At 32.1% G+C, this 20164-nt stretch overlaps 1 protein-coding gene across 1 annotated transcript in view; it reads left to right on the plus strand.

Annotated features, from left to right (window-relative positions):
* The first annotated feature begins 7282 nt into the window (after positions 1–7282).
* LOC125075863 (transcriptional repressor scratch 2-like) overlaps positions 7283–20164 on the plus strand; it is a 33241-nt gene continuing 20359 nt past the window's right edge. The window contains exon 1 of the mRNA XM_047687681.1: positions 7283–7499. Within this exon, the coding sequence (XP_047543637.1) occupies positions 7325–7499 (175 nt within the window). The 5' untranslated portion in view covers positions 7283–7324. The remainder of the gene's footprint in view (positions 7500–20164) is intronic.

Consider the following 20164-nt stretch of genomic DNA (forward strand, 5'->3'; position numbering starts at 1 on the left):
TTCTCTATGAACTTCTTTACATCTTTATATTGAAACATATTAATATATAAGTAAGGCGATTGTAAATCCGGCGGCATAAAAAATGATAAGCAATAATTGTGTACCTAATATTGTTACGGCTCTTTCTATAAGGTGTTAAAAACGTATTTTTTCTTGAAAATAGATAAATCCAGCCTCGACGGATTTAATCGTGTCAATTTATGTCAAGAGCCTGCAATGTTATTAACGTAATTTATTATACGTAGTAATTTTAAATCGTACGGTAAGTATACGCCACACGCGTGATGCGAGACGTTATAGATAGTAGTTACGGTGATACGTAGAGACTTAATGAAACCGTCGAGCTGTGGTACAAAGAGAGCAATAAAGTAATGTGAGTAGGAGAAAGTCGTAAGTGCACGAGTAGCGTGCGATGCCTAGTCAGTAGAAAGTAGCTTCGTGGCCGGCGCCCGCGCCGTCAAAGGACCAAAACGTTGCCCGCACTCCCCTCGCATTTTGTACAATTACTTTCATTTATTAAATAAAACAAAAAAGTTTTATTTTTCATCAATATTTTACAAAAATAACTACCTATTTAAGTTCTTAAAATGGAGTACATTCATATAATAAATTGAAAGACAATTTGAATCAATTTCGTAATTTAGTTAGATTTTGTGAGGGTCCGTTTATGTAACGATTGAACGTCATTCACTTTCGTTGTTCATCGGTTAATTACACATAAAACTGACAAACAAAAACAACTATTTTAAACGTATCAACTTTATCTTTGAGTTCCCGTATTTGTGTGTTTGCATATCTGACGTGTAGTTATAGTATTATTAACTCAAACAGTCATTACTTTCATATCCGACGATATTAAGGGTAAACATTAGTTCATATAAATATGTAGAGAGGTAGGTATGGTAAGAGTGAATCGGTTTAGATATTAAAACTTTAGAGTATTATACAAATAAGTTCCATATTAATTTACAAAAACCAAAGCTTGGCATTTGTAATATCCGTTAGCATAAGTACTTCTTTGAGTATCGTATTCAGATATTGTAATAATATCAATTTACACAACTTTAATGCAAATACGGTAAATATAAAATGCAATTTAAGAAAATATTTTTATAGAGACACGCTTAGAATGTTTGGAGAGCAGTATTTGTGATGTAATTCATTTAAATAGGTTAGTGATCTTAAGACATGTAGTTTTATGAATATGTTATATTAAAAGTAAGGGTCGTAATAAACTCCAATGATATTTAATTTTTATTAAGACAGTTGATGACGTTAATTATACGAATAATCAGTTGCTTTTAAACGATTATAGAATAATAAGCAGAGCGTGATAAAGTATTACATACTAGTGTAGTTTACTACCGAACGTCATTATAGAGAGTTTTACAAAACCTAAGCTGTTGTAAAACTAGAGATTTACATTGTGTAATTATATCCAATACGTTTGTGGTTGTTATATACAAAACAAAATCAACAATAATATTAAATACGTTTATTCTTAAGCTAGATCTGTATAAATTAAATTTAATATGCGTTCGAAGTTTGATAGCAAATTGATTTTATATCAGGTTCAATTCAAGTTTAAACATACACATTTTTGCATATTTCAACCACATTATCATACAAAACAATTGTCAAAATGCGATAATTCAACGAAACATATTTGTAGAATATTGATCAAAATTTATTCATGTTAAACGTTTATAAATTGAAATAACTTAAGATTGATAGGCGTATGACGAGGCACATACATAATATATTTAAAAAATAGATTGGCCTAATATTGAAAATAATTTTATTTTCAAACAATATTACGTCCGCTTCGAGCCATGCCCAACAAAGTTCTTCTTCTACATATTTACTTTTGCTTATAGAAATTATTTTATGTCGATATAGACGGTAATATTTATTCATTAATATGCATTTAATTAAGAGCTGAATTCAAATCAAAAATGGATACAGTTCATTCAAAAGCATCAAGCCGATTATTAGTTTTAGGGAACGCTTTCAATTAATAGACAATGCTGTTACCACATTGTCGTTAGCGTCTTTTTAATTTAAAAAAAAAAAAAACAAAACACTCATTTTACGTGCAATTTAAATAATAAAAAAATTAGGAATTAGAATATTTAGATTGCAGAGTTATAAACTCGAGCACCTAATCCCACCTTTAATTAATATTTTGTCAATTTATTAATCATTTGTCAATTTCTCGTTATAATATTTCTAATATATCACTTATATTTAATGCGTAGCGATATATATTAATGGTTGGTTTTAGTTGGTAATACCCTTATTATTAAAACGAATGAGGTCAATTCATTAAGCAGTGTGGGATTCTGAAGTGAAAAATAGTTATTTAAAAATAAGGTTAATATTGACTATGGTTTTTGAATGAACCTTTAAAAGACTGATAGAAGCGAGCTGTGTTGATGTATCAATGTAACGTAAGTACCGAAGAGCCACAGTAATCAACTCAATTTGTCGAGTCAAGTCTTCCAAAATATGTCACCGAGTTATGTGCTCGCGTTACCCTCGGCGACTTGAAGAGTGGTTTCCGAACGCATCCGATTTATCCTAATTACAACTAACCCGAACTATCTATTCCTAGTTTTAATAACGCTCCACGAAAGAAAACAAAAATAAAATAAATCATTGCGATGCAATTAATTTACTCAATATTATGCTATCAATGTATCAGAATATTTTAAAAATGTTAAAGGTAGGTTTTCTTTAAAATAAATATACATATTTACACATTAACTGTCGTATTCAAACGGAACTGTCGTTCAATAATTGTATTATGAGAAAAGTAATTTGAAAAGGCAAGTTTTCTTTTGTGTGGAAGGCAACAGGCACAACGCATAGTCGAAGTTGCTTAATAACTTTTCCCTCGCAGACGATTGTGAATCTTTGCGATATCTGTGAAATTTATGACTTATAAAAATACTCTGTCTATTCAGTAAAACTGAGAATTAATGATTCTATAGATATATAGACATTGTACTTCAATATAGCAGCTGTCGCAATAAAAATAACGATGTACCTATTAAATACACTACGAATGACATACAAACTTGTAGCAAAATATATTCGTTTTGTAAACCATTACATAATAAACTTAATATATCTCCATCGAAGTCTACGTGACACTTTACAGAATGTTACAATACGAAAACAAAAATTAAACTATATGTTTTGTTTTTCGACACAATTACTTCAAGAAGAATTATTTAATCATTGATCTCATAAAACTTTAAGCTCTGACTAAATTTTCTTTAAGTGATTTTATTTATTTAAAGCGATTGTGTTAATTATTATTTTATTGTACTAAGCATTTCATATTATTAAGTTATTTATTTAATACCTAGATATAACTTAACGCTACTCTTAAAGTTCTAGTCATAAATATCTGTGAAATATGCACGATTATAAATAATATTGTGTAGAATTTAATACTAAGTGAAATCAAAAGCAATACTTTCTGTACAATTTTCTGTAGGCGATAAAGATATTAATATTTTAACGTATATTCATAAGTTTCATAGTCTATAAATTCTGAAAACTTTTATCAAAATTGTTATTATATAATAAGAATTTAAATTTAAAATACTGCTAACACGTACTTATATATAAAACGGATACTGATAAATTTAACGACGACATTAAATAATAATATTCAAATCTACAAAATTATCGAAAATCTCTTATGCTATTATGTTTATTTATTTTATATACAATATTTATAAGACTCTGGTCTGTGATTTTATTTGTTGAAACAGTTTGGAGACTTTGTAATCGAAACGCTTACTTATATTGTAAAAACAAAATAACGGCGACAAAGCGTGAATTGATTTCGTAAGGTACATTGAACGTATACAAAGCACCTTAAAAACATTTAAGTTGAAAGAAACTCGCTTTCATTATAAAAATATAGCTCCCATTATATATAATAATCTTCTTATATAGTTCAAAAATTTCAATTTATATTCTAATATTCGCATCGTATAAATTAATATACGTTTTGAAAATTATAATTACGCGTTTCTATTACATGGCAATTATAAATTAAATTTTATTTAATTTATTCCATATTGACATTTTAAAAACAGCCTTTTATCATGATGATTGTGTATGATAAGAAAAAAACGAATATATATATATATTGTTTGTATATATATATATTCGTTGTATATAAATGAAATCACGGGGATAAACTAAAACAGTTTGGGGACATTAATGAAAATTATATCAATCTATTATGTTAACAATAAATTAAGAATGCGAAATAAACATTTATTATATTTTAATTATTTAAAAAATTGACAACGAATATTAGCGAATTCCGATTTAAATTATTTATATATATATATATATATGTGGGTATTTAGTAGGGAAATTACAACGACTATAATTATGCTGAATACAATTTTTTACATAATAAATATACCATGTATTAGTGTATCAAAACTTGCCAGGGATTCAGCGAACATATATTTACAAATTCAAAGTTGAATTGGAATTATTTTCAAAAATATATGATTAATGTATTTACTTAGCCAGTAATATATTTCTTTTATAACTAAGGTAATATATTATATGTATTCAAATAATCATAAAAAACAGCTATTACCAGGAACAGTAATTAAACGATTTAAGATACAAAAGACAATGTAAATTTTATATAAGTGATTGTAAATTTCAACTTCGGTTGAAGACGTTACTACATAATACATAATATACAAATACAATGTGTACATAGCTTGTTGTATAAACATTTTTTGTAGAATTTACCAAATAGTATCTAAAGAAAAAGTATGTGTAGAGTACCGTTTAAAAGTACATTGTTAATGGATAATCGTAAATTCAATGTGTAATTTTCAATAACATATATAATCTCTCGTCATTCGTAGCAACATATAGTATGAAGAATTGTCTGCATATATTCATGTTTAAATTATTGATATGTAAGAAGCGCTATCTCCAAAATGTTACCGACTTTGGCGAGCGAGGCGAATAATGTTTCTAATATTGCTCGTGAAGTTTTACAGTGAAAGCCCTTTAGGTCACCAAGGACATAAAACGTACGGTTACTGCGTGTCCTGCGTGCGTTGTAGATAGCACATCTTACGACACATATTGACAATGTAAATACGACGATTCTGAATAAGTTTTCTTAGCATTTTAGAGGGAATCTAATATAATAAAATATTTACATTTGTTTGTAAATGTTTACCCTCCGAAAAAGACAATTTTTCCGATGCAATCAAATCCATACAATCATTTCATCGCAGGATGATATTTGTAATAAAATAGCAGAAATTATATGTGATTAAGATTAATTATACTTTGTATTTTTTAAATAAAATAGAACGAAAAATAATTTTTAATAAATTGGAAAAAAATTGAGCAACGATTTTTGTAAATTATATAGTTTTTGGCACATAATCGTAGACAAAACGCACGTAGGTTAAGATCATATATTGTAATATTTAAAAACGCGCTGACAGACACCTAAGCCGCTTTTGTTATACGAGATGTATTGTAATTTAGAAAACTGCATTTATGATAAAATAAAAAGTAGGACACTTACATGGCTCTTATTATTGTAGTGTTGTACATTCCATTACCATTATTTACACTTTAAAGAAATCAATTGTATTTTCATAATGTTTTATTTAATGTATAAACTATTTATAATATATTTTCGATTTAAAATATTATTGCATAAAAGTAATCTACATTATCAATGCGGATTGTTTTCACGACTTACAAAGTTCAATAAAGATATATAAATTGTGATTATTTGAAAGAACTTTGATCATAAGTCAACCACATTTTCTAAACAACTTTTTTGTTTCCGGCTCAATTGATCGTATTTCCTAGTCAATCAATTTCTCCGCTTTGTCGTATATACATTTACTATATACAAAAACATGGGAGTCACGCTTCCTCAATAGTCTTAATTTAAAGCTTTTATAATAATACTATATCCTGAAACCTTCTCAGAATCTTCTGGTATAAGGCTTATGAATATTGTTTTAATTTTTTATTTTACTTAATCAAAACAAGCAATCATTATTATTTTAAAATATTTCTTGTTTAGAAACTTAATAAGGACGTAAATAATTTTCTTTGTTTCAATTTGAATAAATCGGAAATATGCAATTACAGCCCCATCTACTTGTAGTGTAATGATAACAATCATTATTATTTTGACGTTATTTATTAAAACAGCTAAGATATCTCAGTGGACAGATCCCAGCGCGATAACGTAAACGAAGAACGTTTCCTTAACTTAAGTTTTGTACTTGTCTTCTCATTTGCATATTGTTTTTATAATTCATCTCGTGTTCGGTATTGAAGGGACACGTCGTGAAGAATCCTATATATGTCTTATGAAATTCTGTGTACAGTGACCAACCCGCAGTGGACCATCTTTGTGGAATAAGCTCCGTCTTAACTAGGAAAGAGGCCTTGGTACCGCTGTCGAATATTTACGGGACGTCACTTATTTAAAGCTTTTCTACAATAGAAGTCGCACTAACCATACTATCATTTATTTTGCTTAGTTAACATAAATAGTATTAAAATAGTTCTTACACGTCAACTCATAGTTATAGTCTTACACTATTCACGTTTCGAAAGTTTTAGGAAGGTATGTATATCTATATTCAAACTCATTAAAAGCGAAATTAAGCGACGTTCTCCAGATTTAATACCTTAAAGAAACTTTAGGCTTTGCGGTTAGTGATTTTTTTTTTATTTTAATACAACTACAAAAACATATAAATTAATAATTGAATATTATTAATTCACTCTATTGAAACAAAGTACATAAAAAATATGAAAATATCGTTATTTTTAAGGAAATTTTATTTTATAATTACATATTTATAATCAATATAAATTCTATTTATTAATTTAACGCTTGCTACTTAATGATAGCAGTAATACTCGAAAGCATAGGGCCGCGCATACTTCCACCGGTTGATTGCGAGTAGCGAGTTAGGTCGCGGTTCTTTGCACCGTCAAGTCCGCACCGTCTTCATAAGTATCGCTCCAAGTTGGCAGGCAAAGTTTGTGCGGCGTGGTGCGCGTGCCACCCTCCGCCCACATCGATCGAAGTGGCGGCGCGCGCACCACCCCTCTGCAAATATATATCGCGGAACGCACGAGAAACCCTCACAACGCAAGAGGACGCGCGCGATCGCCTGTAACGCCGCTCGCCAGGGGCGCCGCTCTTTCTCTTTTCTCTCTTTTTCTCTGTTCGTCTGTTTCTCGCTGATGCGGTCGCGCTGAGGCCGATGCGGGCGCCGCCATGCCGCGCTGCCTCATGGCCAAGAAGTGGAAGGCGGCTCAGGCAACCGAGCTGGCCGACGAGTCCGACGAGGAGATCGACGTGGTCGGCGAGGGGCGCGGCCGGAGCCCCGCGCCCGCCGCCACCGCGCCGGGGCCCTCACCTCGCGATCCCGAGCCAACTCTCCTCTACAATGGTAAGCACTTGTTACTCGCATCTAACTCAAGCTATACTCTAAATACATGAGCCGTTATCAGCCTGTTACTTTGATACCTTAAATAAACAGAAACGTATCATTATTACATTACTTGGATCTAATATGCAAGCGTGATCTTGGTCCCATGATTTTTTTTTTATGTACAGTCAAATAAATATCTTGCTATACATAAGATAAACACAGTAAGGCATGCTGATATCAAACAATAGTTTTATAAATGTACCAAGGGATGAATACTTCAACTATACCTATGTATACGAATGACGCAAGACGCTTAATATAACCTAAAGCATCTTAGAAAAGGTAATGTATAATAATACGTTTAAGAGATCGGGCTCGACACAAAATGGAATTTATAATATACTTTACATTTTAAGCTTTGCCGTATGCGATTGCTGATATTATATTTTCGCGAATTCTATATCATCGTTAGTTATAACGCTACGCGCATGCGACATACCATTGCATTTATTTACCACTTTAAAATGTAATTACCTATCTTAAGTTGCTACGAACACCTTATTTAGAAGGTACAACACATCGATGTATAATCCACATGGATTATATCGTATATATATATGTATCGATGTGTTGTACGATATATAACGATATGTATATACATATCTGAATATTTTATTCAATTAGCGTTATTGGAAATTTATATTATGAGAGCATTTATAAAAATAATATCATTATTTTATGTTGCTGTATTTATTATTTAACTTTTAGCTTATTGAAATTATAATCTTCTTAAATTCAATAATAATTGAGCATACGCGCTTATAAAATCATCAATTATTACATTAGTTAATCACAGTTGTATATTCGTAGTATATTTTATAAGTAAATAAATATACATTATATCATATTAAAGAAGGATAATAACGTAAAACATACGTAAATATTGTGGATTAATGGTTAAATTAATTAATATTATCTTCTACTAATAAAAATTAATTTAATTATGAAACCAAACGTATAGTTTAATAATATTATCAGTTGATATTAATATTGTAATCAGTCCCTTTAAATTAATACAACAAGGGCACGATAGCAACCGTTCAACGAAAACGTTAACACAAATTTATTTTTCATATTAAATGTTCTATATAGATCAATTATTAAATTTTATTCCATTGAATATAATTTAATATATAATAAAGTTGAAAATTTTAAAAGTTTTATATACATACACATATATTGTATTTTAAAATTTAAAAAATAATTCAAATTCAACAAAAACCTATAAGTACAGAATTACCAGTCTTTTAAATGGTCGTGTACAAATAAAATAATTAATAATTGAAATAATAAAGATTGTCGTGTTAGTAAACGTATATGTAGTTCGCCAGCCTGCATACAGTCGCGTTAAAACTAAAAAGCTAAAAATATTTTTATAAAAAGACACACTTTTTTCTATTCGACTGATATAAGAATGATTTACGGTCCGTCGCATCACACAACGTAAAAAACAACGATTATCCGCACAGTACGGCGGGATTACAAGCCCGCCCGAGGATCTAAATCCGATTATTGAGTACAACATAAGCGTATTTTATACGTAGAAATGCAATTACAGCTAATGAAAAAAAAAACTTTAAAATTCCTCTCACGAGCAACCGTTAAAATTTTATTCGTTTTAATTTTGCAAGGATATCGTTTATTAAATAGACCAGAATTTACCTTTGGGTTTCTATTCCCTATAAATATTAAATTTTGTCTATCTGTAAAGTAAAGCTAGAATTGGAGAGGTAATAATCAGAAAAGTTTTCGTTGTATATTATTCCCAAAGTACATATAAAGATAACTATTACTGTTACTTCTATTACTGATATACAGTAGTGCGGACAAAGGGTGAGCAAAACACCTCGCCTCGTTACGCACACCGCTGCGCTAACGGATCAATTCGTAAGGATGATTTATCTCGAAGCCTGAGCGCTTTTTATAATAGTCTACACAGTGTGATGATAAATATTAAAATTTTGTTTATTCATTTAATTTAGGAAATAAAGATATATTTTATGAATTAAACATATATTTTATAAATTATCGACGTTACAATGTCAGTTATTTTTTTATATTATTTGGTCAGAAGTGTATTCTATGTTTTTATATCACTCTCTATGGTATCTATCCATCTAGGTATGTATTACGAAAGAATTATTCTGAGCTACAATTATTAAAAATCATATCATCTCCGTAATTTATACTTAGATTTGGATATGGCTTCACTAAATCCACATTCATTCAAATTGATGTTTCGAGATCAAACTAGTTTCCTTTTTTATCCTCTTTCGAATAACTTCACCGCTTATTGGACTCTAAGTGGATTTATCCAATGCCTAAAATCCTTAAACCCATTCCAATAAACTTGGCCAGTAACTTAATCCAATACAGGGCGTCAATCGAAGGAAAATGTAACTATTTCGGTTAGTGATCATGTTCTTCGTCCTTGATGGTTATTGTTCACTCATAACTTATAATTACACTCTAACACTAGTGTTAAGCCAAACAAACAGTAAGGATCAAAATCAAAGTTTAAGATGAACGTATTTTTACAAATGCATTGTCAGCCTCCGATCGGTAACTTGGTTCATCGGGGTAGCCCAGGTGATCTTGGTTGAGTAAAATTTTATTAGCTTTCCTTTATATAGTGATTCGAAGATGGCCCAAAATTATCTTCATGTATAACTTTGATTTTAACTCTTGAAAATTTGAAGCTTACAATTTTAGTCTCAGGAGCCTCTTTGAAGGTCGCGTCAACAGACAAATATCGATTTGTGTTTCTATAAAAAAAGCGCTGATGGAGAAATCGCTAGAGTTGTTCAAATTATGAACTATGTGACGAAGTCATTCGAAGTTCATATAAAAACACACTTTTAAAGTAACGACTTTATTATCATTGGAGCAACGGCTTCAATGACAATGATTAAAATGATGATCAACATTTTAAAACTTATCGAGGTAATTCCAAGAATCATCTCAATTATATCTGTCTAGAAAAATACCTCTATGAAGTTTTTGGAAAGCGCCCAAAAATCTACTAATACAAATAATAAAACAAAAATGTTTGATAAAAAAATAGCACCCCGTAAAAATATATAGTAAAGCAAAGTTAAAAAAAAATAAAATGATTTATTTCTGCCATTCGACATTCATGCTGGCTCTTTCCGTTTGGGAGATCTCAATTTGCATTTATTATTTTTGTTAAGCGTAGTCCGACTATTTTGAGCATTTATTTTTATATAGGTCCGTTTGTTAATCTGAATTAGTCTCGACTTGACTATGATATATTTATATGAATAAATCGAGTTGATATATTTCTTTACTTGAATCTATGCAATAAGCAAACATATGTACTGGAGTTCATTACAAGAAAACTCGAAATTGACCTGATTTTTATTTATCTTATGTTAATAAATTGTTAAAATGGAATAAACAAGTAAGGGTTTTAGTTGTAAATGATTTTTACGAGGGTGGTGTGGTTAAACCATGCAATGTTTTGATGCCAGAACGAGAGACAAGTTTTTTTGGTATAGGTGGCGTACCTGGTGGGGTAAATAGTCACAAGTGCTCATATCAATTGGCATTTTAAGAAACATTAACGCTGCATTTCTACCTATATTCCTTACATCGCCAATGCGCCATCGATCTGTCAAGTGGAAGTAACATGTTATTTGTGCCTGTAGTAACTCTCACTCACACATCATCACTGGAACACAATGATACTAAGTGTTGCTAGTTACAGGTAGAATATCTTTAGGGGATAATTGGGTAAGTACGGCTGAATATTTTCATGGAATTCTTCAAAATGTGAACTGAAAAATCTTAGTTCTTGTACAAATAAGTTTGACGAGAAAAAGTCTTACTATTGCATCGTAAATGTTTGTTTTTGTTGTCCGAGAAGTTAATTATTATTATTGATATTATCGATTATAATATGTTCTATGTTGTTTCCCTTCCAGAAATAGTGGTTACATTTAAACACTATCCACTGATTTCTTAATTTTGTTCATATACTTCTGGTGGAGCTCATTATTATTGAGTAAATAGACTACATGTCTAATAATGATACTGAGTTAATTTTGAAACTCGTACCGTTCGATGTATTAATTTAGATGTTTGACTACGAAAATACACTTCATTATGAAAAGTGATCGCAGTGCACTCGAGGGAATCTAATTTCGCGAGACGCGTTTAGTAATACATTTAGCTCTAACGGTTTGACTCGAATTTTGTATTTAAATAAGATTTTTCTATATAAACTTCTAATTATATAGTATAACCAATCATTTTATATAATTAAAATGGCGGAAAAGAGTAACTACTGAGATACTTGCCGGTTCATCTTGGCAGTATCTACTTTCTGAACCAGAACATTTGGAAGCTTTACATTTAAATTAACACTGGAACATGACGATTCAAAATATATATATGAGTCTACATCAAATAAGAATATTTTGATTTTATTAGATTTTGTCGCCCAAGTATAATTACTTTAAATAAAAGTAAAGATTTACGTTAATATTACTAATAAATAATATAATATAGAACGGATTCACCGTAAAGAGATTTGTTATTCATGATCCTTACATCACCTACTTTTGCATGTACAAGTATTTTGAACAAGTTTTCATGACGCCTCTGTACTACATTTTTACATTAAAACTGAAGCATATAAGCTCATATCAAGCAGTTAACATTTTACATTTACAATCAAACAAAGTGTATAGTCTACAGATAGCTTCTTTTACTTGATTTATGTGAACTCTATCTGTATTTAAAATATATATATATATCGATTTTTCTTTCATATATAAAATTTTAATCATTGTGATCTAGGTTTACACATATTGTTCATCCGATTACACTCAACTTCGCACTCAGTTTCGGCACTTGCTTTGAGATGGTATGCTAATATCAACGGACAATATATGACGCGCGAATCGTAAAAGGTAGTTTTATTATATTATATATATATCTGGTGCCCGCGACACTAAAAATAGGGGCATTATGTGGTTGACATATCCGTGTACCTTTGCGTTTTTCATGGCATTGTAGTTCCAAATGCATGGACAGATTATGATCTTTTTCTTTTGGTAGATGACTTATTTGAGTGCTTCGCCATCGATAATACCCTTTTTGACAATTTTTATCAGTTACATATCTTTCAAATCTTATGAGCTGGCAAGCGCTCAGGGATTCAAATACCGAAATGGATAGGTAACAAAATCAACCTGTTCCACAACTCTTTTGATCGAGAGGTACTCTACATTATCCCCTGGAACAAATCCCATAATATCAATGTTTATTGTAGCAGCTTAGTCGTTACGTAAGATAAAAATAATTCTTTTGCAAAGTCAGAAGTTTTCAGATAACCAGATGACTTGAGCTCTTGCATCAATGATCATCTTGCATCAACTGTACAACAGAGGTTTTCACGTAGGACTTTTCCTTCATTCCTGTAGATATGTATCGTTACCATTATTTAGTAACAAATCCGAAAACTTTTATACATTTTCATTACCACCGATTAGCGCTCGTATATTTATTTTCAAATACAGAGGGATTCTATAATACCACTCGAACTCTTCAAATAGGTTTTAACCTGCCCTTCAGACATCAGCCCTGGTTCCATAACATCCTGGTAGTATAATAATTAAAAAATATATAAAAAATAAATGACGAAAATCAACCCAAAAAAACCTTAATAGCCATAGGTTAGTCGTTTTGCATTGGCTCTATCTGCTGCTTCCGCCGTTTAACGGTTAGTACATTCATCCCATATTAAACTCAGTGTTTCTTGAAATATCTCTGTGCGATCTATGTTGATCAGAATCTTAAACGAATACAAAAAGCTTCATATCTCTATGATAGCCCATGGAAGAATGGTAGAATCTACTTTAGTTTCAGAGTCTTTTGATACTATTTAGAGTATGTCGAAATCGTTTGGAATTCAATCGTGATAAGTAGTTTCTTGATAGTGAATTTCACTTACTCTTTCTCTCTCAGCTTATTAATAATTTTCCTCACTCGGGATTTGTTTATAGTTGCTCCACCTGTTCACAATCGATTTTCGTCTTTTCTTGAGATTTCTGAAGTTGTTGTGTCGTTCTTGATCAGTTATCAATAGTGCTTCTCGATCTTATTCAATTTAAGCTACTGCGTTGACCAAACTCGAGAGTCTCAGTTAATAAAGGTCTCAGACTCACGTGATAAAATATGAGCTTCGGGATAGGCAATCAGATCTGACCGTCTGAAAACTTTACCGAGATTCTGTACCAGTTACCAAACTCTTGGACTCACGTATCATGGTATTTGATTACGACCGCAGATAAGAGTGTCTCACGTTGCTGACTGCTATCTTAATTCAAAGAGGACTCAAATAGTGATTTAAAAACGCAGTCATGAATCAAACTAAGTCTAGCTTTCTGTAGTATGTAATTCGGTCTGTCGCCTTGAGATGCAGCAAGTCTAGCCTCATAATCTTGTTCTGTTTCTTCTGTTCGAGTTAATCTCATTAGTTTGGATGTTTTCAAGAAAGCGTATTTACCTATCCAAAAATACATTCAACCAAAATTCAACCTAACCTGTAATATATTTATTAACCAAGGTATTTTTTTATAATAAAATATAGCTCATCCTCTAATATATTCTACTATCCAAACAAAATAATATCATATAAGACTATTTTTTGTAAGCGCATTTTTTAACAAACACAACACTGGTTGACCTTCGTCTTCAGGCACTGGGGTATTGGCGACGTGAAGACTCGAGGTAATTTAAAAAGGCTGTCCAGCCCAGCTGAATCCTTCTATTAGCTGGTAAGCCAATAGAAGGATTACCTGAGAGTAATCGAAGTTATTTTTACCCAATTGTATAGTTTGCCCGAGATATACATACTCTTGAACAACTTCGATAGGTATAGCGTTCACAGAGATCGGCTCCGGACTAACGTGGTCGTTAATCGTGACCTTGGTTTCATCCAAGTTCATGCGGAGGCCGATTTTTAGAGAAGCGGCAGCCAAGCTGTGCAGCATCTGTTGCAAGTCCTGCAACGATTCTGTCGTAATGACGAAATCATCTGCAAATCTCAAGTGTGAGTTGTACTCGCCGTTAATATTAATGTCCTTACCTTTACAGTCCAGCGTCTTAAGCATATCTTCAAGAGCGGAGAAATAACGTCTCCATGGCGTACGCCCCTGCATAATGAGATAGGTTGAGTCTGCTGGTTCCGTACTCGGACACTCTTAGTAACAGCGCTCAACAGTTGGCTGATATAGCCAGACTACCTGACACCGTTGCAATGATTCTAAAACAGTCCAGGTTTCTATAGAGTCAAAAGCCTTCTCATAGTCCACAAATGCCAAACACAGGGGCCGATTATGCTCCTCGGTCTTCTGTATAATCTGCTCACTGTGTAGATGTGGTCTACGGTGCTAAATCCTCTTTGAAACCCGGCCTGCTCCATTGCTTAAAATTCGTCGAGTCTCCGCGCGAGACGATTCCTAAAGACTGTTGAAAACAGTTTATAGACATGGCTCAGAAGTGAGATAGTTCTTCAATAGAGTTTTATCGCCCTTTTTAAAGAAAAAGACGACCAAACTCTTTTTCCATGCCTTTGGAGTTCTCCTTTCAAAGAGAACGGAATTAAAAAGCTTTTTCAGCTTTAGTAGTGCTAGAGCTCTTCCAGCTTTCAGAAGCTCTGTTGTAATTCCGTCCTCATCTGGGGTATTTCCACTTTTCAACTGTTTTAGAGCCGCCGCGATTTCGTCTAGGCTGATTTCCGGTAGTTCTTCGGAGTAGTGGCGGGTGAGAGTGGCCCTAGGATCCCGAATATCGGAATCAAGTCGATCTGCATGCAAAGCATATAACTGGCCGTAGAAGTCTTAAATTTCAGAGAGAACTTCCAGCTTAGAAGCGACGACTTGACCAGAAGATTTTGTTAACTTCGTCAGATGGCTCCTGCCAAGAGGCCTAAGGAACACTTTTGACCTCCGATTTTGCCCGATTGCGTGCTTGATGGAATGGGTATTCGAATTTCGGATGATTTTGTTCCTCTGAGCCCTACCTGACGAAGTAGCTGGTGGGTTATCTCGTCGCTCCTCTATAAGCTGCAGAGTCTCTGCTGAAAGATCAGACTTCCTGCCTCTACGCCGCATTTCGCAGAATTTTGTGCCTTCATCCTTCAGGATTCCTACCACTTGGTCAAGTTCCTGGTCAACGTCAGTTGTGGATTCCAAGGCAGCCAATTGGTTCTCCAGTTTTAAATGGAATGCTTCGGAGCCAGCTACAGTTTAGAGTATGTTAGGTCTGAGCGTAGACTTCATCAAACGGGCACGTTCAAGCTTGAAACGAATATCCAAAGTGCCTCGTACAAGTCGGTGGTCACTTCTGGTATTGAACCTGGTGACCACAGAGACCTCTCTAATTATCTGGCGCTTGTCCGCTTTGTCAGTATTGTTAGTCACAGCGTCAGGGCTCTGTCATGTCCACTTCCGTTGGGGCTGTTTCTTAAAGAATGAGTCCATAAGAAGGGGGCAGATGTTTGTCCAGGTTCTGGAAAAAGAGGGGAAGCCCTATTACGATTCCACTCTACTGTGATTCCTAACGCCAAAACCGTGTGGTCCTACTACCAATACTCTGCAGGTCTATACTCCCACTTAAGCGTTGAAGTCTCCTATCAAAACGTTGAAGTGAGTTCTTGTTGCAGGTGAGGATGACTTGGGGCACTAAGATGTAGTTGCGCCCACTTACAACCCTTACCACCCACAAACACGATATTAATTAGGAATGTCAATTTACCTATATACCGAATAAGCGAAGGCAAAACATAGTCTTTTTAACTAAAAACCCTGTTTAATATGTCCGATTACACCCAAGAGAGCTCAACTTACATTGTAAATTGTTGGTAATTTCTAAATCTCAGAAATATACATTTTTTTTAGCTTTGTGTCCGCATTAGCTTTTAATCATACGGTTTTATAGACTATAGTTAACCGAAGTTTTAACTAAAATATTTATTAAAAAAATATCCTCAAGTTGATTGACGATATTTTTTCAATAAATATTAAGATGTATTTTTTTAAATTAACATATCTTTTTTATTTGAGAACTGATTTAAATAACACAAACGTTATATGTTACTTCAAGGTTAATACAGTCAGTGATGAGTACAGACAGTACTATAATCAGTGAAAACCGCATGCAAATCTGTTAAGCCGTTTCCGAGATTAGCGGTAACAAACGAACAGATAGACAAAAATTCTAAAACTCATAGTGATATATTGCGTTGATAAATACCCCAGTAATATTTTTTCACAAATATCTTCCATGTACAGACTTCGTCGGTCAGTTACGATTTTACTATATGCAAAAATAATATTTGTATGGTAGATCATATTAAGTTATCATAAAAAAAATATATTATTTAAGTTCTTTAGTAATCGTCAATTATAACAAATAATATAATAATAATTATATTGTCTTAACTGGTAAATTAATTCATAAAATTGCCAGGTTTATTGGTCATACTTACCACATACAACGAAACTTTAGAACATTCATTAAGAAATAAAATTTAAAAGGTGAAGGCCTTTAAGATGATTCAACCCCAGGAACCTATTCTTATGAAATAGGTAGGCGGTCTAACAAATATGCCGCTTGACGGTAACTGATCACTACCGCCCATAAACATTGGCGCTGTGAGTTATGTTACATAACCAATGCGCCACAAATCTCTCGGAAATTACATTGGCTCACTTAGCCTTGAAATTGGAACACAACAATACAAATTATTGCTCTTTTTCGATAGAATATAACATGAAAAGTGGATGGTGTAGCACCAAGTAAACCTAAGAACTATTAGCATAATTTACTTCGATCATGTCATGAAATACATTTTTCGAAATACATTTTATCTAAGAAATCAGTAATAATAGTTTTCGTTCTCCAATTTAAAGTTAACATAATTTTTAATTTCATATTTACTAAGATTCTGTCAATCCTGTTTTCAATACTTTTGAGTACACTCTGATTTTACATTTGCTTGGTGAAGCGGAGAGCTTTCACGCCTGTCCGCTTCACTTTCAGTCTACAATATTTCCAATTGACAGCGAAGAAGCAAAAGCGATGAACCTGTCTGCGAGGAAAGGAAAGTCGTGTCGCGTTTTCGCCGAGAGTTGCGATGAGCCGTTGAAAATGTTGAACTTTAACGTTTCGAAAGGCTAAGTCGACGGTATACTTACATTCGATGTATTTTCTGTGAAATATATTCTCGTCTTGCATTTTTAAAGTTTTTTATGATGTTTTAATATAATGCCACATATTTAAAGCGACATATTTTGTGTGTCGATAGCTTCGTTCGTGAATTATATGTCACGAATTTATTAAAACAAATCAATCAATTCTTCTCACAGATATAATGACGATAAATATATTTACTCTGTTTAAAATTGTAAACAGTATAACAACCGAAATGTTGTTGTAGTTTAGTTTTATAAGTGTATAAAATACATTATCTGTTGGCCTAAGTTATTTGATTTTATTACACGCTTAATGGATTACATCTCGATCGGTACGTAATTAGCAAAGTCAATATGTAAACAAATATAGGAAATCAATTTTAACCAATTCCTATTGTCGTATTGTTTCGAAACTTTGCAAGTATTTGTATTTCGTACGGCAATGCAATAATTTGGAAGCATCGAACTGATATGACAATAGAGCCAGGAGATGAACGCTTTCAATGGCCACTAGTAAATTCCTCAGATTTGGACACATTTGATTTGTTTTGATGCGATAGAATACCTAACGGTTGTTCATACGTTACACTGTCGAATGTGATTTATAAGTTCTATTCAACTATAATTTTTAATTTTCTTAAATAAATTTAATTTAACATATATTACTACTACTACCACTAACTACTAACTTTACAGGCCTATACAGTAAGATCCAGAAGTAGTACTTCGTGTAACATTACATGAAAAACTATATTTATACTCTAAGTAGAAATGTTCATCTCACTGCTGGTAACGATTCATCTGCTCGCGCTAGTAAGTTGCAATTCCTTAATTTTATTAAACACATATTATACACATAAGTACCACTTTAGGGTACGTGATAACCGAGTCTAACCCTAGAACAACAATCTTAATTTCCGATGCTTACTTTACTCACTAACCGTTATTTCGACTAATAATGCTTTTTATATTATTTTTGCAGTTTTCTCAATTTTAATTGAGACAATATTCGTGCAAAGTCAATAATGATTAAATGTTTAACGTGCTTCCACACTTTAATCACTGAAACGTACTTATAAAATAATCATATATTAATAAAACAAATCAAAACAAAACATCATAAGTATTAATAAATTTGTGACAATCATAAAAAAAACTTATAAAGATTTTTTCAAATATAAATCACGTGTTGTCATTACCATTATAATATTTTCCAAAAAATGCTAAAAAAATTAAATAAAACTGAATTAACTGTATAAACTAAGTATAATAATAAACATAAATAAAAAATATATATTTACATGACGAAAATAAAAACCATCGTCGAAGTGGCGAGTCATGGGGCACCCATGATAAAGCACTATCGGCTGTCTCACGGGCAATGGGCTTGCTGAGTTTAGCCGGGAGTTCAACCAATTACGACTGTGCACGCAAAATATTTCACAATTTTGATCAAAGATTCTTGATTCGACACTGGTGTTTGTTCAATGGTTAATGTTCTTCTAAATATTTAAAAATGAACGCTTTTATCATTATCATATTAAAAAAGAAAATATTTTCTGCAATAGTCAGCTTACAATTATTATTGTACAGGATGTGACGTGTGGCAATAAAAGACAAAAACTTTATAAAAGTCAAACTGGATCTGCCCTTAAAGCTCTAAACGATTTTACTATTTCTAGACTAAGTGTACGTTTAAATACAGTTCCAGTATATTTATATATTATATATATATATACATATTTAAATATAACAATTGTAAAATTTATTTCGACGCCTTCGAATATTAATCGAATTTGTATCACGAAGGTGCAGTCCGTCGTAAACGCTTGGGTGGCGAACCATGAAACAAGGGTCACTTATTGATTTTCTGGTCCACACTGCCGCATGTAGCCAATTATGTAGGGCCGACATAGTTCCGTAGGCCTTCATTTGATGCGTATTCATTGACGTATAAATTGTTATCATACAAATCGAGCGACGTAAATATATTTAATTTTATTTTATTATATATTTAAATACTTTTAATTTTGTGCGTTTTTCATTTCATAAAATAAATGGATAAGAATAATAAGAGATTTTATATTCAGTGATCGTGAGTTTATTATTCGAATTACTTTAATGACTTAATTTTATTTAATGACATGAGTTAATAATGATCGTTCCTTTCAATATTTTTATGAAAAAAGTTTTTGATAATTCATCACTCTAGGGGTTAAGGTTGAAGTTGAAATTTTGTGTGTCCTTTATTTTTTATTTCATTTAAAGTAAAATATTGCTTAAGGTTAAATAGATATAATATGTGTTAAATAAGACGTTTATGGATGTTCGACATGACAGGGCAGTAACGTTGAATTTAACATTTAAGATATTAATTAGAAGTATTTTTATTGCAAGAAT

Source organism: Vanessa atalanta, chromosome Z, assembly GCF_905147765.1.
Source record: "Vanessa atalanta chromosome Z, ilVanAtal1.2, whole genome shotgun sequence".
NCBI classification, from domain to species: Eukaryota; Metazoa; Arthropoda; class Insecta; order Lepidoptera; family Nymphalidae; genus Vanessa; species Vanessa atalanta.